This window comes from Neopelma chrysocephalum, unplaced genomic scaffold (assembly GCF_003984885.1).
Source record: "Neopelma chrysocephalum unplaced genomic scaffold, ASM398488v2 Primary Assembly neopelma1_108, whole genome shotgun sequence".
Lineage (NCBI taxonomy): Eukaryota > Metazoa > Chordata > Aves > Passeriformes > Pipridae > Neopelma > Neopelma chrysocephalum.
Genome location: NW_020897773.1, coordinates 969,396 through 985,825, shown reverse-complemented (window position 1 = coordinate 985,825; position 16,430 = coordinate 969,396). Strand labels below are relative to the sequence as shown.

The 16,430-nt window shown below is 37.7% G+C and overlaps 1 protein-coding gene across 10 annotated transcripts in view; it reads left to right on the top strand.

The window, feature by feature from the left end:
• CDC42BPA (CDC42 binding protein kinase alpha) overlaps nucleotides 1-16,430 on the top strand; it is a 187,397-nt gene that overhangs the window by 424 nt on the left and 170,543 nt on the right. For all 10 annotated transcript variants that reach the window (XM_027696620.1, XM_027696619.1, XM_027696618.1 and 7 more), the window contains exon 2: nucleotides 549-773. In XM_027696620.1, coding sequence (XP_027552421.1) covers nucleotides 578-773 — 196 coding nt within the window. In that variant the 5' untranslated portion in view covers nucleotides 549-577. The remainder of the gene's footprint in view (nucleotides 1-548; nucleotides 774-16,430) is intronic.

The window sequence follows — 16,430 nt, the reverse complement described above, 5'->3', positions numbered from 1 at the left end:
GTGTGCGCCCTCGTTTCTTCGTCCTTTCGCTTATATAAACACGTAAATACGCCTGTTTTTCCCTTCCCATCCGTTCTGGGAAGCGGATCCGGAGGGGCTGTTATCCCGTGGTGCTGCGGCGGGGCTCCTCTCAGGATCGCGCTGCATGATCTGCATCGGGAATGAAGGAGAAGACCTTAAATATATAAGTGCGTGTGCCTGGGCACGCACAGTGAAATCGGTGTCAGTCAGTCTCGGCTGAATTTGAGTGCAATTATTATTATTAAAGCACCAGGAGTGGCCATATATTCCCCCCCCCCCTTCTTATTAAGCCTATTACATTTTTTTACGTATAACTATTTTCTTCGCTTAAAAATCATATGTTCACAGATATACACACTACATGTGTGTGTCTGAAACTCCAAGGGTTTAGTTTCAGGCTGGGAACACAGAGGTAGGCTGGAAATTAAGCACTGCCACGGTTTGACGCTTGTTAAAAATACTGTTGACTTCTTCTTAAACAACAAAACCCTCAAAAGTTTTTTTTTGTTGTTGTTTTTCTGACAAAGTAATAATAATCATTAAAAAAGAAACCCCAATGCAAACTGAAACAACCATGTCTGGAGAAGTGCGTTTGAAGCAGTTGGAGCAGTTTATTTTGGATGGGCCAACACAGACTAATGGGCAATGCTTCAGTGTGGAAACCTTGCTGGATATACTCATCTGCCTTTATGATGAATGTAATAATTCCCCTCTGAGAAGAGAGAAGAACATCCTTGAGTATCTGGAGTGGGGTAAGTTTGAATGTGTTTATTTTGTGTACATCCGTCCATGTTCCTGTCTGCTTTGTATAATGTCTCTGTTATTTATGTGTAAGAGGGATTGTTTATAACTCAGTGTTTTACCGGGAAGTGTTATCAGTTTTACTGAATTTAAACGTGATGGTGGTGCTAAAAAGAAATCCATATTGGTTATTTGTCTTCGAGGCATGTATGTAAAACATTCTTCATATTTTTTCTTTTTTTTGACTTGGATCAGACTCTGGTACTTGAGGCATATTTGTTTGCCTTCAGGCCCAGCTGTTGAGTTTTGTTTCCTAAAGTTGCTGGGAATATAGAATGGTAAGGGTTAAATTCGCTGATGCCTGGTAACAGATCAATGCATAATCCTCTGATTTGCTTCTGCCGTTGAGTCTATACTTCTTTAAAATAAAACATGTTGATCAACAAGAAAATCCATCACCTCTCTTAAATGATGTGGGTTTGAAATGCCTGTGAAAATGGAGGAGATGACATTCTCGTGTTAAACAAAATCATTGCTGACCTAAGTAGATTGATTTTTCCTGATGAAGAAAACAGTTGAAAATCAGAACGAAATTGTGTGTGTCCCCAGCACCCTTTTCATTTTCTTTCTTCATTTTGTGGGAGACTATTTGCAGATCCTTAAAGGAAAGCAGGTGAATGATAGCATGCCAGTTCTTCTTAAGTTGTCACAGAACTGGTTGATTCAATTTTTTTCTTTTTAATTCTCTTTCTTCCTCCTCCTAAACTCAGATGTAAACCAGAAGATGCAGTCTGACATAAGAACCTTTATGAGAATGGTTCCTGTATCTGACCTTCAAACTTCAAAGTCATGCTGCACTTCTGCATTTGCATGCAGAACCATTTACCACATTTGCCTTGTAATAAATACATCAGCAGGCCTCCTTTATTAAAAAGCACGTTTTTGAAACACGTAACAGGCGTTTGATTAATTAGCTGGTTGAGCTCTTCAAAATTAAGTTGCTGAGGAAAGACATTGTTTTGATAACTGATCTAACAACTTGAGGCTGATATGTGTGTGTTTTATTTTCTTGCTCCTCACTGTAGTCATACTGACATCTAAAGGACATCTGACTCAGTAATTAAGTTTCTTGTAGTGTTCATATTGCACTGGTTTTTGTTTTCTTATTATCTGGAGAAACAGGCTATAATTAATGCATTCTAGCTAAGGAGGAAATAGTAATTAAAAGTACTTCTGAAGAATCTTCCCTCTCAAACTGTCATTGGCATACAGAAGCTATGAAAGACTGGGAAAATATGATGGCTCCAAGGGTATTTTCTGTGCAGTAACGTAGTGTAGTCTGCAGTGGATCTAGCCAGCTGATATCCTGTAAATAATAATAGTCAAGTTACCCATATCTAGATGGTCAGAGTAACAGTGTGTTTGAGACCCATTGTATTGGATGCTTGGTGGTTGCATGATGGGTAAACGCATCATTACAAGGCTCTGACAGTACCTGAAGATTTCTGCAATAAACTTTCCAGGCTGCTGATGGAAATAATACACTGTTTTGGAAAGGCTGGAATAGGGTTTCTTGCTGCCCTATTTTTCCTGCTATTTTTCCACTCTCATGCTCCAGCTGTGCCTTAGCAGTACTCTTGAGCTTCAGAGAAGACCAGTTCCTCCCATTTCCAGAGCTGAGTTGCCTCTGTCTGCTCCCAGCTCTGCTGTCCAGACTTCTACCCTGGGATTTTTTCAAGAGGGTTTCTGAGGTGAAACCTAAGAGCCAGCGGTCGCTGGTACCTGCCGTTTGCAGTGTCTACGTGTATGATCTCTTTATCCTGCAAACACTCACCTGAGTTGTCTCCTCAGAGAGCCAGCCCTCCTGGTGAAACTAGCGGTCTCTGGCATTTCTGTTGGCATCAGGGGGTTGGCAAAATCAAGCTCTTAGAGAGGTTATGTACCCTTCAGTGCTCTGGTGCAGTGAAGTTGCTAAGGCTACCCTGCGCTTTGATATAATTGTGACCTCTCACATCTCTCTCCCAGAAGGGGAAACAATGCAAGTGGTTGATTAGAAAGAGGTTATATGTGGTTTTAAGGTTGGAGATGTGCTGAGTAGTGGCAGAAGTGGAAGGCTGGCAGCCAGAAATCCGGGACTCTGCCCCCACCTCCCTGAATGACTCAATGGTGAAGTGCTTTCAGCTCAGTTTTTTTCAGGTTCTCTGTTTGAACAGTAGGAAAAGTAGCACCAATTTTACACCGGGGAGTTCTGAAAGCTGCTGTATGGGAAGCGCTCGTGGTTTTGAATGTACCATATGAAATAGTGTGTATTAATTTATTTTTCCCATCAGTGAAATGAAACTTTATGCCTGGTGTTTCTACTGGTGGATGTCCGTTGGTTGCTGTCTTGGAAACGCATTTTTTTGGTTTCTGCCAAGCATCTACAGATCTGCTCTATTACTGTTAAGAGTGCAATCTGAATGTATTGAAACTGGTCATGGAGTGGTATGAATTTATGTGTTTACAAGGTGCAAAGTACAGATTTACTCCTGAGAACTGATCATCATCTTAAGCTACATTTCTGGTTTTGTTTTGGTTTTGGTTTTTTTTAATTATTCTTTATAGAAATAAATAAGATTTATTTATATAGTCCGTTCTTTTTAAGAAAAGGCTAACAAATAGCTATTGGGTGATCACAGACTCCTGTTGAGCAGCAAATAATTTTTTCTTGCTTTTCAGTGGTGCAGTTGTAAAGGTGCTCCTTTGTGGTTTTGGGGGTGCGGTTCTCTTCGTGGATGTGTATTTTTATATAAGCTGCTGAGAAGTTAAATGCTGTACTTCATATAAGACTGAAGCACAATCTAATTTTTTGGGGGAAAAGGTTTAGGAGGTATTCCAGCACGGAAAAGCTAATGTCTTAATGACAGCCATGTGACTGCAGCTATATTTAGGGGAACTAAGAAGCTTCATGTTCTAGTACTTAGATCTTTTAGGACTATTTTATGAGCTTGTTATCTAGAACAATAACATATTTAAAAAAATGAAGCAGAGTGAAACAGTTGAGATCTGAACTGGTTGTTCACCTTTTGTTTTGATATGATGTTACAAGTTTAATTCAGCAAGTGGAGAAAGTAAAGTGTCTACAATGTGAAGTTAAACTTTAAATTTTTGTAGGATTTAAGTCTTTTTTGGTACTTGAAATTACATTAGGCTAATTAGAAGTGTCAGGTTAATTATTTTGTGATTCAGAATCTGCTTTGCTTCTAAAATCCTTTTTTTGTCTTTATTCCCTATTTTTATGGTATTAGTTTTGTGACATATGAATAAGATCTTTTGATTTTGTTGTTTATTTTACATAGGTATCTTGTATGCTAAGACAACGATGGAAACAACCATTGTATTTGAGTTCTGAGGGTTAAATTGGGGCACATTTTGAGATAACAGGGAGGAAATGGAACATTTAAAATTGGCTTGTTCTATTGTATTTGATCTCAGTTTTCATTTTTATTAGTATTGATAGTTGTATTTACAATTTAGAAAAGGGTTTGTCTAATTATAGCAACTGGAGCTTACCAGAAAGAGCTCTTGAGAATTCCAAGCACTTTGCTTTTTCTCTTCTCTGTGTGTATGAGTTGCCACACTGATATAAGACTGTAAGGGAGGTAGTGAAGGCTGATAATGTGAACTTGAAATTAAAACACAGTGCTAAAAAGAAACATTTGGAGGTGGTTTTGTTCTGCGAAAAATTCCTTTACAATGGCTCCAGTTTGAATTGGTTTTAAAAAGAAACTAGAACAATGTTATTTAGGATACATTGAAAGAATACTAGGATAAACTTCAAAATGTGCGGAGATTGAAGGGAGGGAAGATGTAGAGCACCACTAATAGCATGGTGAGGTCAGTGACTTGATTGAATCTGTGGCCTTCCAGGAAAAATGTAAACTGTCCTTTAGTAGTTTTTTCTTCTTAACAGAGAAGACTCTGGAAGATGGGTTAAACTGTTCTAATTTCCTCTCCAGTAGAACTCAAAAGTTGTGGTGTTTATGCAGGGCTGTTATGGTCATAGGCTAGACTGTCATCATTGCTCTCATGCTTCTGTTATTCAGATGTGCAGCATCTCTTCTGGATATTGAAAATGGTTCTATCACCATGCAACTGATATTTTTCAAGACAAAGTTGTGAGGAGGTTGTCTGTCTGTGTTTTCTTTCTGATGATCTCTCTCATGTTTTTTTTCTTAAGAAAAAACGGTATGCTCATTTTTGAGCTAGGTTTGTTTTTAAATATCAGTAATAAAAGAAAACAAAATCTTGTCTCCAGATCCTGCACCTGTTCTGTGTTATTCATCTCTTTGTAGGTCCTGAACAAATCACAGACATTTTTAGCTATGAATTGCTTATATTTTGTTTTTCAAATGAACTGTTAAAAACCAATCTGTCATCTAGGTCCTATTCTTAGCAGACAGTAATAAAAGACTTACCACTCAGCTTCTTTAAGTTTTGTTGTGTTTTTTAAAGGAGACCTTGGTGCTTAGTACTTTCAACCTTGGTAGTATCTGACCCTGGTAGTATCTAACCCATTAGAAATACTTTTTTAATTACATTTTAGGTATTAACTTTTTTATTCTAGTCATAAAAATGGGAATACCTCTTGGTCTGACATAAGCAAAGCAGTTATTCAGTTCTTTCTGGGAAAGAATGAGCATCTTGCTTGTCAAGGCCACTTAATATGCTTAAGCATATGCCTGATTTTAAATATGAGTTGTTTCATTGCCTACAGCTGAACTATATGAAATGATGGAGGTCCATCAATGTAGAAGACATTGTGGCATTCCTGACACACAGATTTCTGACTTTGTTTATGATAACACTATACTGCTTATTTTATGGAATCTGTTGTTTCAGATTGTTCAGCTGCAGCCAACAATTAAATGCTTTTTATTGATTAGGGTGAGAGAAGGAGGTTCTTCAGTACTCTCGAATAGAAACGACCTTCACATCTCTATGTTTCAGAATATCGTGTGCACAGCTTTTATAGAGATGTAGTTTTACACCAAATTACTTGACAAAGAAGAAATAAGTAATTGCAGGAAAATACGTAGAATGGTTGCCTGTGCAGACCTTACTGTTAGGTAGCTCTGTGTTTAACCTCTATACCTTTTGAGTTGTGACCTTTCCCACATTTATTTCACTTTTGATTCTTGTCTTGAACATGTGAAACTAATTACTGTAAATTTATCAACAGTTCTGATGTGATCAAATGAGCTGTGAGACCATCCAGTTAATTCTACTTGTTTTGCGTTAGTTTCCAGTAGAGTGAGGCATTAACCCATTGCAACATGTTTGTTTCTTAACACATTTAAATTATACCAGTTTTTTTAAAAAAACCTTAATTTTAAGTAAAGATAAGTTTAAAGGAGGTTCTTTTTGGCTGTTTTTGTTCTTTCAGGCTGGGGAAGTTTGGGGGTATTCAGAGTTGCCTATTTTGGGCCTGTTTGGGGTCTGTGTCTTTAGGTGGACTGATTTCTATTGGTAATGTCCTATTTGTTGCAAAGGAGTATGGCTTGCTTAGATAGAAAGCTAACTAATACGTAGTTTCCAGGAATTTTAGAAATGCCTTTATTCTGTACAGAAATTCCTAGCATGCTTTGATCTAATGGGGACAAATGGAGAAATACAATTATATGAGTTAGTCTGCTCAGTGGGCATTATAAACCTCATGACAACACAATAAATTCCCTGTTACTAGGACATTTCGTGTTAAAGGGTTAATCCAATAGGTTTTTTATGGCTGTAAAATGTCCTGCTGAAGATGTGTTTGAATTTTTAACCTCTGTGTAGCATATGATGCTGTGCCTTTATCTACCTGATTAAACTCCTTCCTTGCCTTTTGGGCCTTCTCTCCTGAACTTTACTAATGTACTCTTTTATAACCTGCAGCATATTATTAGATCATAGCTGACTAAAAGAAGGATATTGGGCTCTAAGAGCAATGAACTTATTTGGCCCAGTATAGTTTAATACTTTGATTTATTTATATATATATATATATGTTCTTTTTTTTTACAAAGATTGGGATAAACTACCTTTCTTTTTGAAACTCTACCTTATGCCCTTAGATCAGTGTTTAAATTCTGAATAGGAACATCAAATATAAGTAATTTCACTTCTGAGTTGTACCCGTGGCTGGATAGTCAAGGACCAGTGTTGTTTTGAAATTTTATTGCAAATAAATTGCAAGTACAGAATTTCCAGATACATTGTGGATGCAGGCTACTATTCTGGTAATCACTGCTGAAAGTGAACACCGTAATAAATTATCCTGGATGTGCCTTTGGACAATATTAACCCATTCATAACATCCCTAATTACTTCTATATTGTAAAGAATTTACTGTCTCCATTTGCGCAGAAAACCTCCAGAAGCAATGAGATCTTGGGTGCAAGCTCCAAAACCTGACTAAAAAAGGTACAGTGGTTAGCTGAGGCAGAATTGAAAGAAAAGGCCAACTCCTAGATTCTTAAGTTTTATCTTTTGGCAAAGCAGGCATTCCTTCTATAAGCATTTGTGCTTGTTTAATTTGATTTTCTTTTTCTGGCTGAACAACTGGAATATTTTGTTCTACTCTTGTCTAACTTACCTCAACACATTATTTTTCTAAAATCCTCATTAAGCTTGGGAATGCCACTAATGTGGACCAAAATCTTTAAAAAATGCAAGTGATTTAGGTCAGTCATGTGCAATCTTTTGTTAACGACAAGATTTTTATTTCAAATAGTTTAAACATGACATTCAGTTTAATAATAACTGCAAAAATCTTCTATTCAGGCAGGTCAGTTTGCTTTACTTCTAGTAATACAGCCTAATTAGGTTTACTAGCAGTCACCATGGATAAAATCCACATGAGGTATATCCAGACTCCTGAGACTTTGTGTTTCATAATTCTTCCTTATCCGTATCCAGACTTCCAGTTTGATTTAAATTAGTTTTGTTACACAATATTGCAGGTTTCTTTTATTCTTAGGGAGCAGCTGCTTAGTGCACCTTCTCTCTGCATCTTTTTGAAAAGTTTTGTGTCTGGAGCTTGTAGATGTTATGAACTGCAGTATTTTTGTTGGCCGTTTTGAGGGAAAAAAATATATTTTGTTCAGCAATTTAGTAGAAATGTACAGTAATTCTATTTGTAGAAAGACTAGATGAGTTTAGTGTGGCAAATAGGAGGGGAAAAAAGTATTTGTATGAGGTAATTACATTCCCTCTAAACGTTGTGGGATTAGAACAGCAACACTTAGTTGGTCTTTTGTTCAATTTCTTTCCAGTCTCAGAAGTCTGGGCTTGGGGGAGGATGCTCATGTCTTAGCTTAGGAGTGTGGAAGTACTTTGGCTTCGGAGTGGAGGGTTCCTGAGCAGTTTTTTTGTGTAAAGTGATTTTTAAATTCTTATTTATTTTATATTTTTAAATGTTCCCTCTCACTGTTTTCTTTGTTTCATCGTTTTCATCTTAGAATGCTACCCTGTTTTAGACTTGCATGACAGTCTTGCTGGTAAGGTGACCTCACCTATGGTGAAGGGTCCACAGATCTCCATTTCTGAGTCCTTCCTCCTTTCCTTTCTGTGTGTTTTCCACAGCTGATGTTATTCCAAAGCAACACTTTAATGTACTCAACTTCTCTAAGGTGAGGTCTCCTGAACTTCTTCCTCACTTCCGTTCTGTTGCTTTTCATTCCAGCAAGATCTCAAGTTGTTTTTCTAATATGATGTGGATATACGTGAGTCAGTCCGATATTCCATGGCCAGAATGTTGGTTTCTGGATTTGCATTGGGTTTTTTTTCTTTGCTTCTCCCTAGTTATCCCCAGGCTTTCATGGTTTGGTTGGCCAGGTTCGTAATATAGAGGTTGTGTGTTCTCACCTGCATGAGAAATACACTCAGGCCTTAGCTGCAGGTGCATCCACACAGTGTTTCCTGTAAACACCCTGCACATTTCTTATTAGATCCAGTGCGTATCAATTGATTTGCTGTCATTAATCATTTCAGCTTGTAAGCTGTTGTAGAACTGGAGCCTTGGGCTGTTTGCTCTGGCTGTGAGTAAGAGGTCGTGATCTGTTTCACTCCTGTAGTCTAAATAAGATGACTCTTAAGTGAGAGTACAGCTTTATTATTTTAATACCTGAAACTAAAATAAAGAAGTGATAGGAAGGGTGGCAACGACTTTTGTTACAGGGCTGCCAAGTGGTTTAAGAAAATGTGATTTGTGCTGTGGGACACCACAGTCCCAAGGTATTTCCTGCTCTTGCTCATTAAAGTTCTTTCACCTTTACCACACTGCCTTTTGTAAATAGAGCGCTGTGTTGTCTGAATGTTTTGCAGGACACATGGTAACGAGGAGGAAATACAAGCTGGTATTTTGATTGCAATTCACTGGTTTTATCTTGGGTGGGAGCTGACTTGACAGTGTCTTAAGGCTGGCTAATTCCACTGATCTTTGTTTTGCGGGTGCTTACATGGGCAGAGGGGCAGAATCCAGTCGAAAACCAACCCAGCAAAAACATGTTGAAATCTGTCACTGTGGTTGTGTGGAGATATTGTACTGGTGTGTGTATAAAAGGAGGGGGCTAGGACTGTGACAGCCCAGACTTCAGTGGTTTCACCTACTGTAGCTTCTGTGCTCCAAGTTTAGAGGCTGCCTCTCAGATTTCCTCTAGCATGCCAGGGAGCTACAATTTTTAAACAAATTTTGATGTTACCGACCTCTTCTAATAGATACTTGGTGTAGAAATTCAGCAAGTCTTATTGTTTTTGTAGCAGTTTCCAAAACATTTATTTTCGCAATGAGAAAATGTCTAATCATGAGGAGGGATCTTCAAAATAACTGCCTGATTTTGATGATGGCAATTCCTTGAGAAAAAAAAGTATTGGGGTATTTGTGTGTTCTGTGGTATTTGGCATAGTATCACTCAGTGTCTTTAAACAGTTTTCCGTGTACATTTTGTAACCGAAAGACAAGGATTCTTCGTTAACACGCTTGGAATTGTTCTGTTTCCCCCAATGTTTAGAAAACACATGATGTTCTATTTTGTGATTATTTAAAAAGATCCTTTTATAATTTTAGTGAGGACTGACACAAAAGACACTTGTTTTCTGTCTGAAGTGATATGATAGAGGAAATTATAAAAGCTGCCTCCTATGCAAACAGAAATTTGCAGAGAAGGCCATTATCATTTCACTGTTGTGTCATTTCACCCCCAGTGTTGACTATTTTCACCTTCACAGCTAGCAGCCGCTTTCGACTAACTTCTAAACTTCTGCATCTTTACAGAAATCATAATTTAACTCTTGAAATAAGCCTGGGCAAACAAGTATTTCTGGATCTAAGTAAGCTGGGTAAAAAATACACTCTCTCTACTCCTGTATGTTACCGATTTTTCTGAAAATAAGGAGTGACTTAAAGTCTCCACTGATGGTAATCCAGGCTCTCAAAATGCAGACTCTGTGTAGAGTTAAGGTTACCAAGAAAAAATGTTGTGTGATGCGTATTACCATAGCTGGTGTGTCTTATTGCGTTAACTTGGTGTTTCTTGGTTAACCTGATCCTCGAGTAACATTTTGACTTCAGAGATGATTTGGGAACCAGTTGCTTCTAGTGGCATAGCTTCTTAGCTACTTCAGTGGGTATCTGTACAAATACACTGCTGAGTATATGCTGCAGGAGCTCATGTTAGCACCAGAAAAGTCTCTTCCTGGATAATTTAGCAGAGATGCCATCTGATCTTATCAGTAGTAGCCTAGTGTTTGAACTTTCTAGGGGAGAAAAAAGGGTGCAGCAGAGGCAAGGAGTTGATGATTTGCTGTCTAGCTACACTCTTCTTGAATTTTTTACATTCTTTTTCTGCAAAACTAAGATCATTTAATGGAATTCATGTTATTTACCGACAATATTACATTCACTTTGTGATCTTTGGCACTACCAATAGTAGGGAATCTCTTCCAAGAAATTCTTGATATTAGTACTTAAAAATTTGCCTTAATTTCACCATTAAGTTTTCTTCATAAGGGAACAATCCAGTCTAAAGATTTTTTGCTTTGTTTTGGTCATGTAATTTATGTTGTCAGTAAATGTATTTAACCATGTGTATGATCATATTTATAATTACAAAAGCTTCTTAAACACCCCAAAATCTACATGATATGTTGCTGCACATTGACTGGTTCAAAGCCTCAATGTATTCAGCTCTACACTAGGTTGAATTTGTGGCACTAAAATCTTTCAATGGCATCAAACTGTCATATGATTGTTCAAAACTTGTATAATTTTGTTCCATATGACCTTGTAATTTTTTTTTCCATCTACTTAAATTAGGAAGTAGAATGTTTATTGATAATTCTTAGTGATGACTGCTAATGATCAGCAAAATCAATTTTTACATTTTAAAACCTAGGTGTTAAACAAATGTTACTCTGTCTCTAAAAGAACAGTTTCTTGCCTTGTGTCTTTCACTTCAGAGAGGGCTTCCATCTTTTGGGGATTTCCTTTATTTTTTTGTTTCCTCTTTCTCTTTTTCGGTTGGATCAAATCAATTCACAAGTTTGGAGCAAATATTTTCGTTAGTAGTTTTGATGTTATCCCACGTTATTGAAGCAGTAAAGAAAACTTTGTGACTGATAGATTTTTGTGGCACTTTTGCTGATGTTAGGCTATCGTTTGTTACTCCTTTTACTTTGGATTTTCAGTTTCTCTGAGGTTCACCTTCTCCAGCTCTTTCTGCGTTCCCCCTCCCTGGCATGTGAAATCACACGCTCTTACAGTGATAGGGTGCGAAGGTCATTCTTGGCACTGTTCCAGCATCAGGGGTACAAAACCATTTCCTATGGGAAGCGTCAGAGGAAGCTTACAGGAGATGGAAGATGGGAAAATTAAGTAGTTTTGGCAAAGCTACAAGGATTTCTTCTTACTATGCCCATCGTTGTATTCAATAACAGCCCCGCCACCATCCCCCTTAGAGCTTGTGGCAGAATTTTCATGACCTTCAACAGAAACCAGGTCAAGCATGTCAAACTGCACCTTTGAGTTAAGCATAAACACCTATCACAGGGGCTTGGGGTCCTTTCTGTGTGTGTGTGTGTGTGTGTTTGTAAAACACAATGCAGAAGAGCTGCATTGCTAATACCTGATGTTCTCTCTCACTTAGAGTGTTCAATTAAGACAGAAATATTTGAAGTCTGTAGGTGTGCTACTTGCTGACATTTTGAACCTCACAATTTCAACCTAGGATTCGACAAATAAATCTGGATTCTCTTCTTTCTCTCTGCTGTACTGTCTGTCATACTGTATTCTTCTATGCCTGGCACTTGAGGACTTGGGTGCTATTTTCCCTGCTGCTTTTTTCTTTTTGAGCAAAAAACAGCCTCTCCGCTGAAAGACACGTTTCCCAGGTGGTGTGTCAAGACTTCAGATAGTTTAGACATCTGAATGGGGACGGATTCATGAAATGATAGGCGTTGACTTAGCAGCTATGAGCCAAAATTGTCTGTCTGGTAGGAAGAAGAAAGCATTTTTAAGACTAATCCTGCTCTCATTTAGTGGAGATAAGTGTGTTGTTAATTTACTGATACCCGTGTGGTATTAAAGCAGTTCATATTGGCTGCTGAACTTTTAAAGAAAGCCAAGCCACTTACTTGAGGGCATTAACTGGTTAAGTATTTAAAACTAGAGTTCAATTACTGTAGCCTTTTCTAGATGTCAAGAGAGAATATTTTCTTTATTTTGCTATACTTTTTTAAAGTATACTTTTAAAATGTGTATTTGTTTCCAAATTGGGAGGGTTGTAAATATACTTTTTTTCCTTTCATTAGTGTGACTCCTGGTGAGAAAGTAATTTACAGTAATATTGGGTACTTGGCATATATTGCCTTAAAAAACTGTCTGGGAAAACTATGTGTTATCTTAAATATCTCTGCAAAGAAACAGAGACAGAGTTGTGATTTGTTGAAGGCTATTCAAAAATTCAGTGGAAAAGCAGTTTCTAGGATCCGGGTTTATATATGTGTGCCTTCCAATTTAATTTTTTTTCTTTAAGGTTTTTCGAAATGTTTGCTGTGGAAATTCCTGAAGGTGTGGGTGGCTTGTAACTTCTGTGTGTTTAAGTGCTTTATTTATTTGCTTTAAATTTCCAACATACTGTTTGGGTACCCTTTCTAATCTTATTTCTGTGATCTTGTTGCTGTGATGTCCTCTTTCCTCCCTCTCCTGTAACTTTAGCATTGTACAACTTGGAGCAGTAGCAATTGTTTTATTTCTCATAAAGGAAGTGCTCTCTTGTGCAGTGGATGCTTGCCAGAATTGTGTTTTGAGCAACTGTTTATGTGTGTTGAACTTGGACCTCCATAAAAAATTAATCTTCTTTTAACTCATTAAGTGTTTTGTACCTCACCTTTTCAAAAGTCTTTCCTGCAGCACCACAATACCCATACCACTGACATTTCAGAAAAGTTTTCCTAGAGTGTCTGAATGTCTTAATTAAATTGTAATGCATTCATTTAAAACTTGTCTCATACTTCCTATTTATGGAAGAGGTCTGCACTGTCTCCTGCAGCGTGTGGGGTTTGCTTAGCTTGAGTGGCTTTGGGGAACACAGTTTATTGTGGTGGAGCAAGTAACTGTTAGGCTGCAAAATTCAGATCATTGCTGCATTAGAAAGTTTTCCCTAACACTTTGTTTGCTTTCAGGAAGTCAAATATGATAACAACAGAAATAACCAGGAACTCTCGATTATAATCTCCAGCTAATGTTGGAAATGATCTCCTAGAAAGCTGTATCTGCATAGGTATTGCTTAAAAAAGTTTTAACTGAAGGTTGAGGCAAGTTCTCTTAAAGCCTTGTATTTAGTCATCTGTTGAGGTAAAAAAGACAGTATAAATAGGAAGTTTTGTAGTACGGTCACTTCTGTGTATCAGGAAATTCTCCCTTCCTACCCCTCCTTCTTTTCTGCCTAGTGCTCCTGAAATCTGCTTCCTGCCGGTTCCCACTGGCATTCTGAACTGCCCTGTGAGGAACTGATTTTAAAGCTACTAAGTCCAAAGTAGAACTCAACTTTCCATCAAGAATGGATGCTCTACATTTTTACTTAACTTTGTTTTCGTGTTTTGTGCTTAAGAACTTCTGAGCACATTCTGTAGGGTGCCTGGGGGTTGGTTAGTGGTCAGTTTGTTTATACAGCAACTTAGTCATGACAGACTAGAAGAATGCAGAATTTTTCTTATTTATATAGTACTTGAAAAATCAAGAACTATTCATGAGCTATTACTTTGGAGATAGCAACTATCTCCCAGGCACAGTGTAATTTATGTAGTACATAATGCTTTGCATCAGTAGTTATCATTATATATGAGGCAGTTTGTTTAATAAGGATATTTCTAAGTGATTTCACCGCCTCATTATAATTTGCATTTACTTTATGTTTCATTTGTGCAGAAACGTTTTGTACAAATCACTGTAACTTGTTTTTTTGCTCCAGCAGATTTAAATGGCAAAAGTTTTTGAAGTGTCCCAAGGTAGTTACTTATGATATACCAGAAACGGAGAAATTGGAGCTGGCATTGAGTGTCTCAGAGTTCTTCAGTGGAAGTATGGCAACGGTTGGAGTTTGCCTTCCATGGCCTTCTGCCATAGCCAGCCCTTGTGCATTATTTCTGGACGAGGGGAAGGAATAGCTATTCCTCTGCTCTGCTGTTGCACACTTTCTATTTGTACAATGACAGTGATTTAGGGTTCTCATTCTTGATATGGTACATTAGGACTTTAGAAACTTACCTCCTGTTCTTTCTTTTACAGTGAGGTGTGGAAGGTCATGAATGAATTGGTGCACTGAGGTGTTAGGCTTACTTAAACTGAACTTGTTTTCTTGCAAGTCTGTGGAGAGTGGAATTTGGGGGTTTAGTCCAGTCTTAGCTTCATTAGAACATTGATAGAGAAGAGTAACTTTTAATGAATTCTTTGATTGTTTAAAGTGAACTTTCTTAAAAGAAATTATTAACAAAATATTAGACTTCAGCCTGGCCACATGACAACTGAAATAATGGATAGTTATTCACACCTGTGTAAAATCAAAGACAGAGCAGTAGTGGGGTTTAATTTCTTTTTTTTTTTTAGTGGATCAGTAACATCTAAATGAAGTGCAAGCTAGTGCAAAACCAGATCCTACATCAGTATTTGTTCTGGAAAGCTGCAATAGCTCATTTGTGGTTTTCATGCTTGTAAATAATGTAGTTATCCCACCTCCTGCTGAATGTTTTCATTCTTTATACTTTCTGCTGATGAATGTCTCTGCTTCTCTGAAGTATATTAAGGAGAGTATAGAGGCAATTATTTGCTGATTTCTCAAGTTAAATCTCAAATTGTACTGAAAAATTTAATGTTCTCCTGGAGGTTCTTGAGTCCTTTTCTTCTCAATTCCATGTAACAGAGGAAGCTTTCTTTTATGTTAGTATAGTAAGTCACTTCCATTTTGTGCAGTACTGTAGTAGGTGAACTGCAGATTATATGCAGAGTAATTCCTTTGCTCATTCCTTTGAATGCTTTTTTCCCTCTTGCTTGTGCCTTTAACTGGTAGCTGTCACTGAATTGCCACACACAAAAATCTCCTAGACTTTGTTAGCACAGTCAAAATAACTGTTGTTTTAAGATACTTTTCTGCACCAAGCATGATAATAATTTTCCTGTGTGTTGGTTTCATTCCTCAAAAATGTTACTGCAGATGGTTGCACTGGGAAATAAAAGGCATGTTTCTTTTTTGTGATTTCGTTAACTGCATACAATGTGTAATTTTGGGCCTTATTAGCTGAGCAGAGTAGATAGGATTCAAAACTTGAAGTAATACTTGAAGTATTATTTTTCTTTTTTTATGTTTACAGTACTGGGAGAAAGACAAACACAAGAAAAGTCGACGTGATTGGTTTTGTTTTCCTTTTTCTTTCAAGCCTGGTAACTCAGGAAGGAAACTTTACCATGAAAAGAGAAGTTGATCCATTGCCATTGCAGTGGTATTGCAGAGCACTGACCTTCTGGTCATGTTCAGGGCACTGCCCTCTGCTCAGCTTCTACACAAGTGCAGAACACATAGATGGTGGTTCACAACAGCCTTCCCATATTTACTGAGAGTTCTGACTCATGCTTAAACCTTAGTATTTTGTCGTGAACTAATCATGAACCCTAAAGCCTCTGTTCCCCCAAGATATATATCTTGCTTTTGAGTGGTTTCAGATTGCTGATAGATCGGGTAGGACCAAATCTTGCTTACCTAATTCTCAGAATTATTCCAAGTGTGTTGTACATTCAGTATGACTTGAACAGTGTACAGGGATTGTCTTTGAGCTGATTGACCTGGGATATAGTTTCTTCTGAATTTGAGGAGTTTGTGTCCCCACTGCCCAGCAAACGTCTGCAAATCTCAGACAATCTCTGTTAAGATCAGGAGCCAGTTCTACCTGGCATTTGGAAATGCAAGGCCTAAGTCATGACTGTGTTACTGCTTTCCTGTTTTATATCAAACTGATGTTTTGAAAGCATTTGTGGAGAGAGAATCCTTCCACGTTCACTGGATGTTGAGCATTTTTTGTGCTGTTTCAGTGATAAAGATTTACAGGGCAGCTCCACAGTTTGACATCTGCACGCCTGCGGGCGGTGAACTGATTGT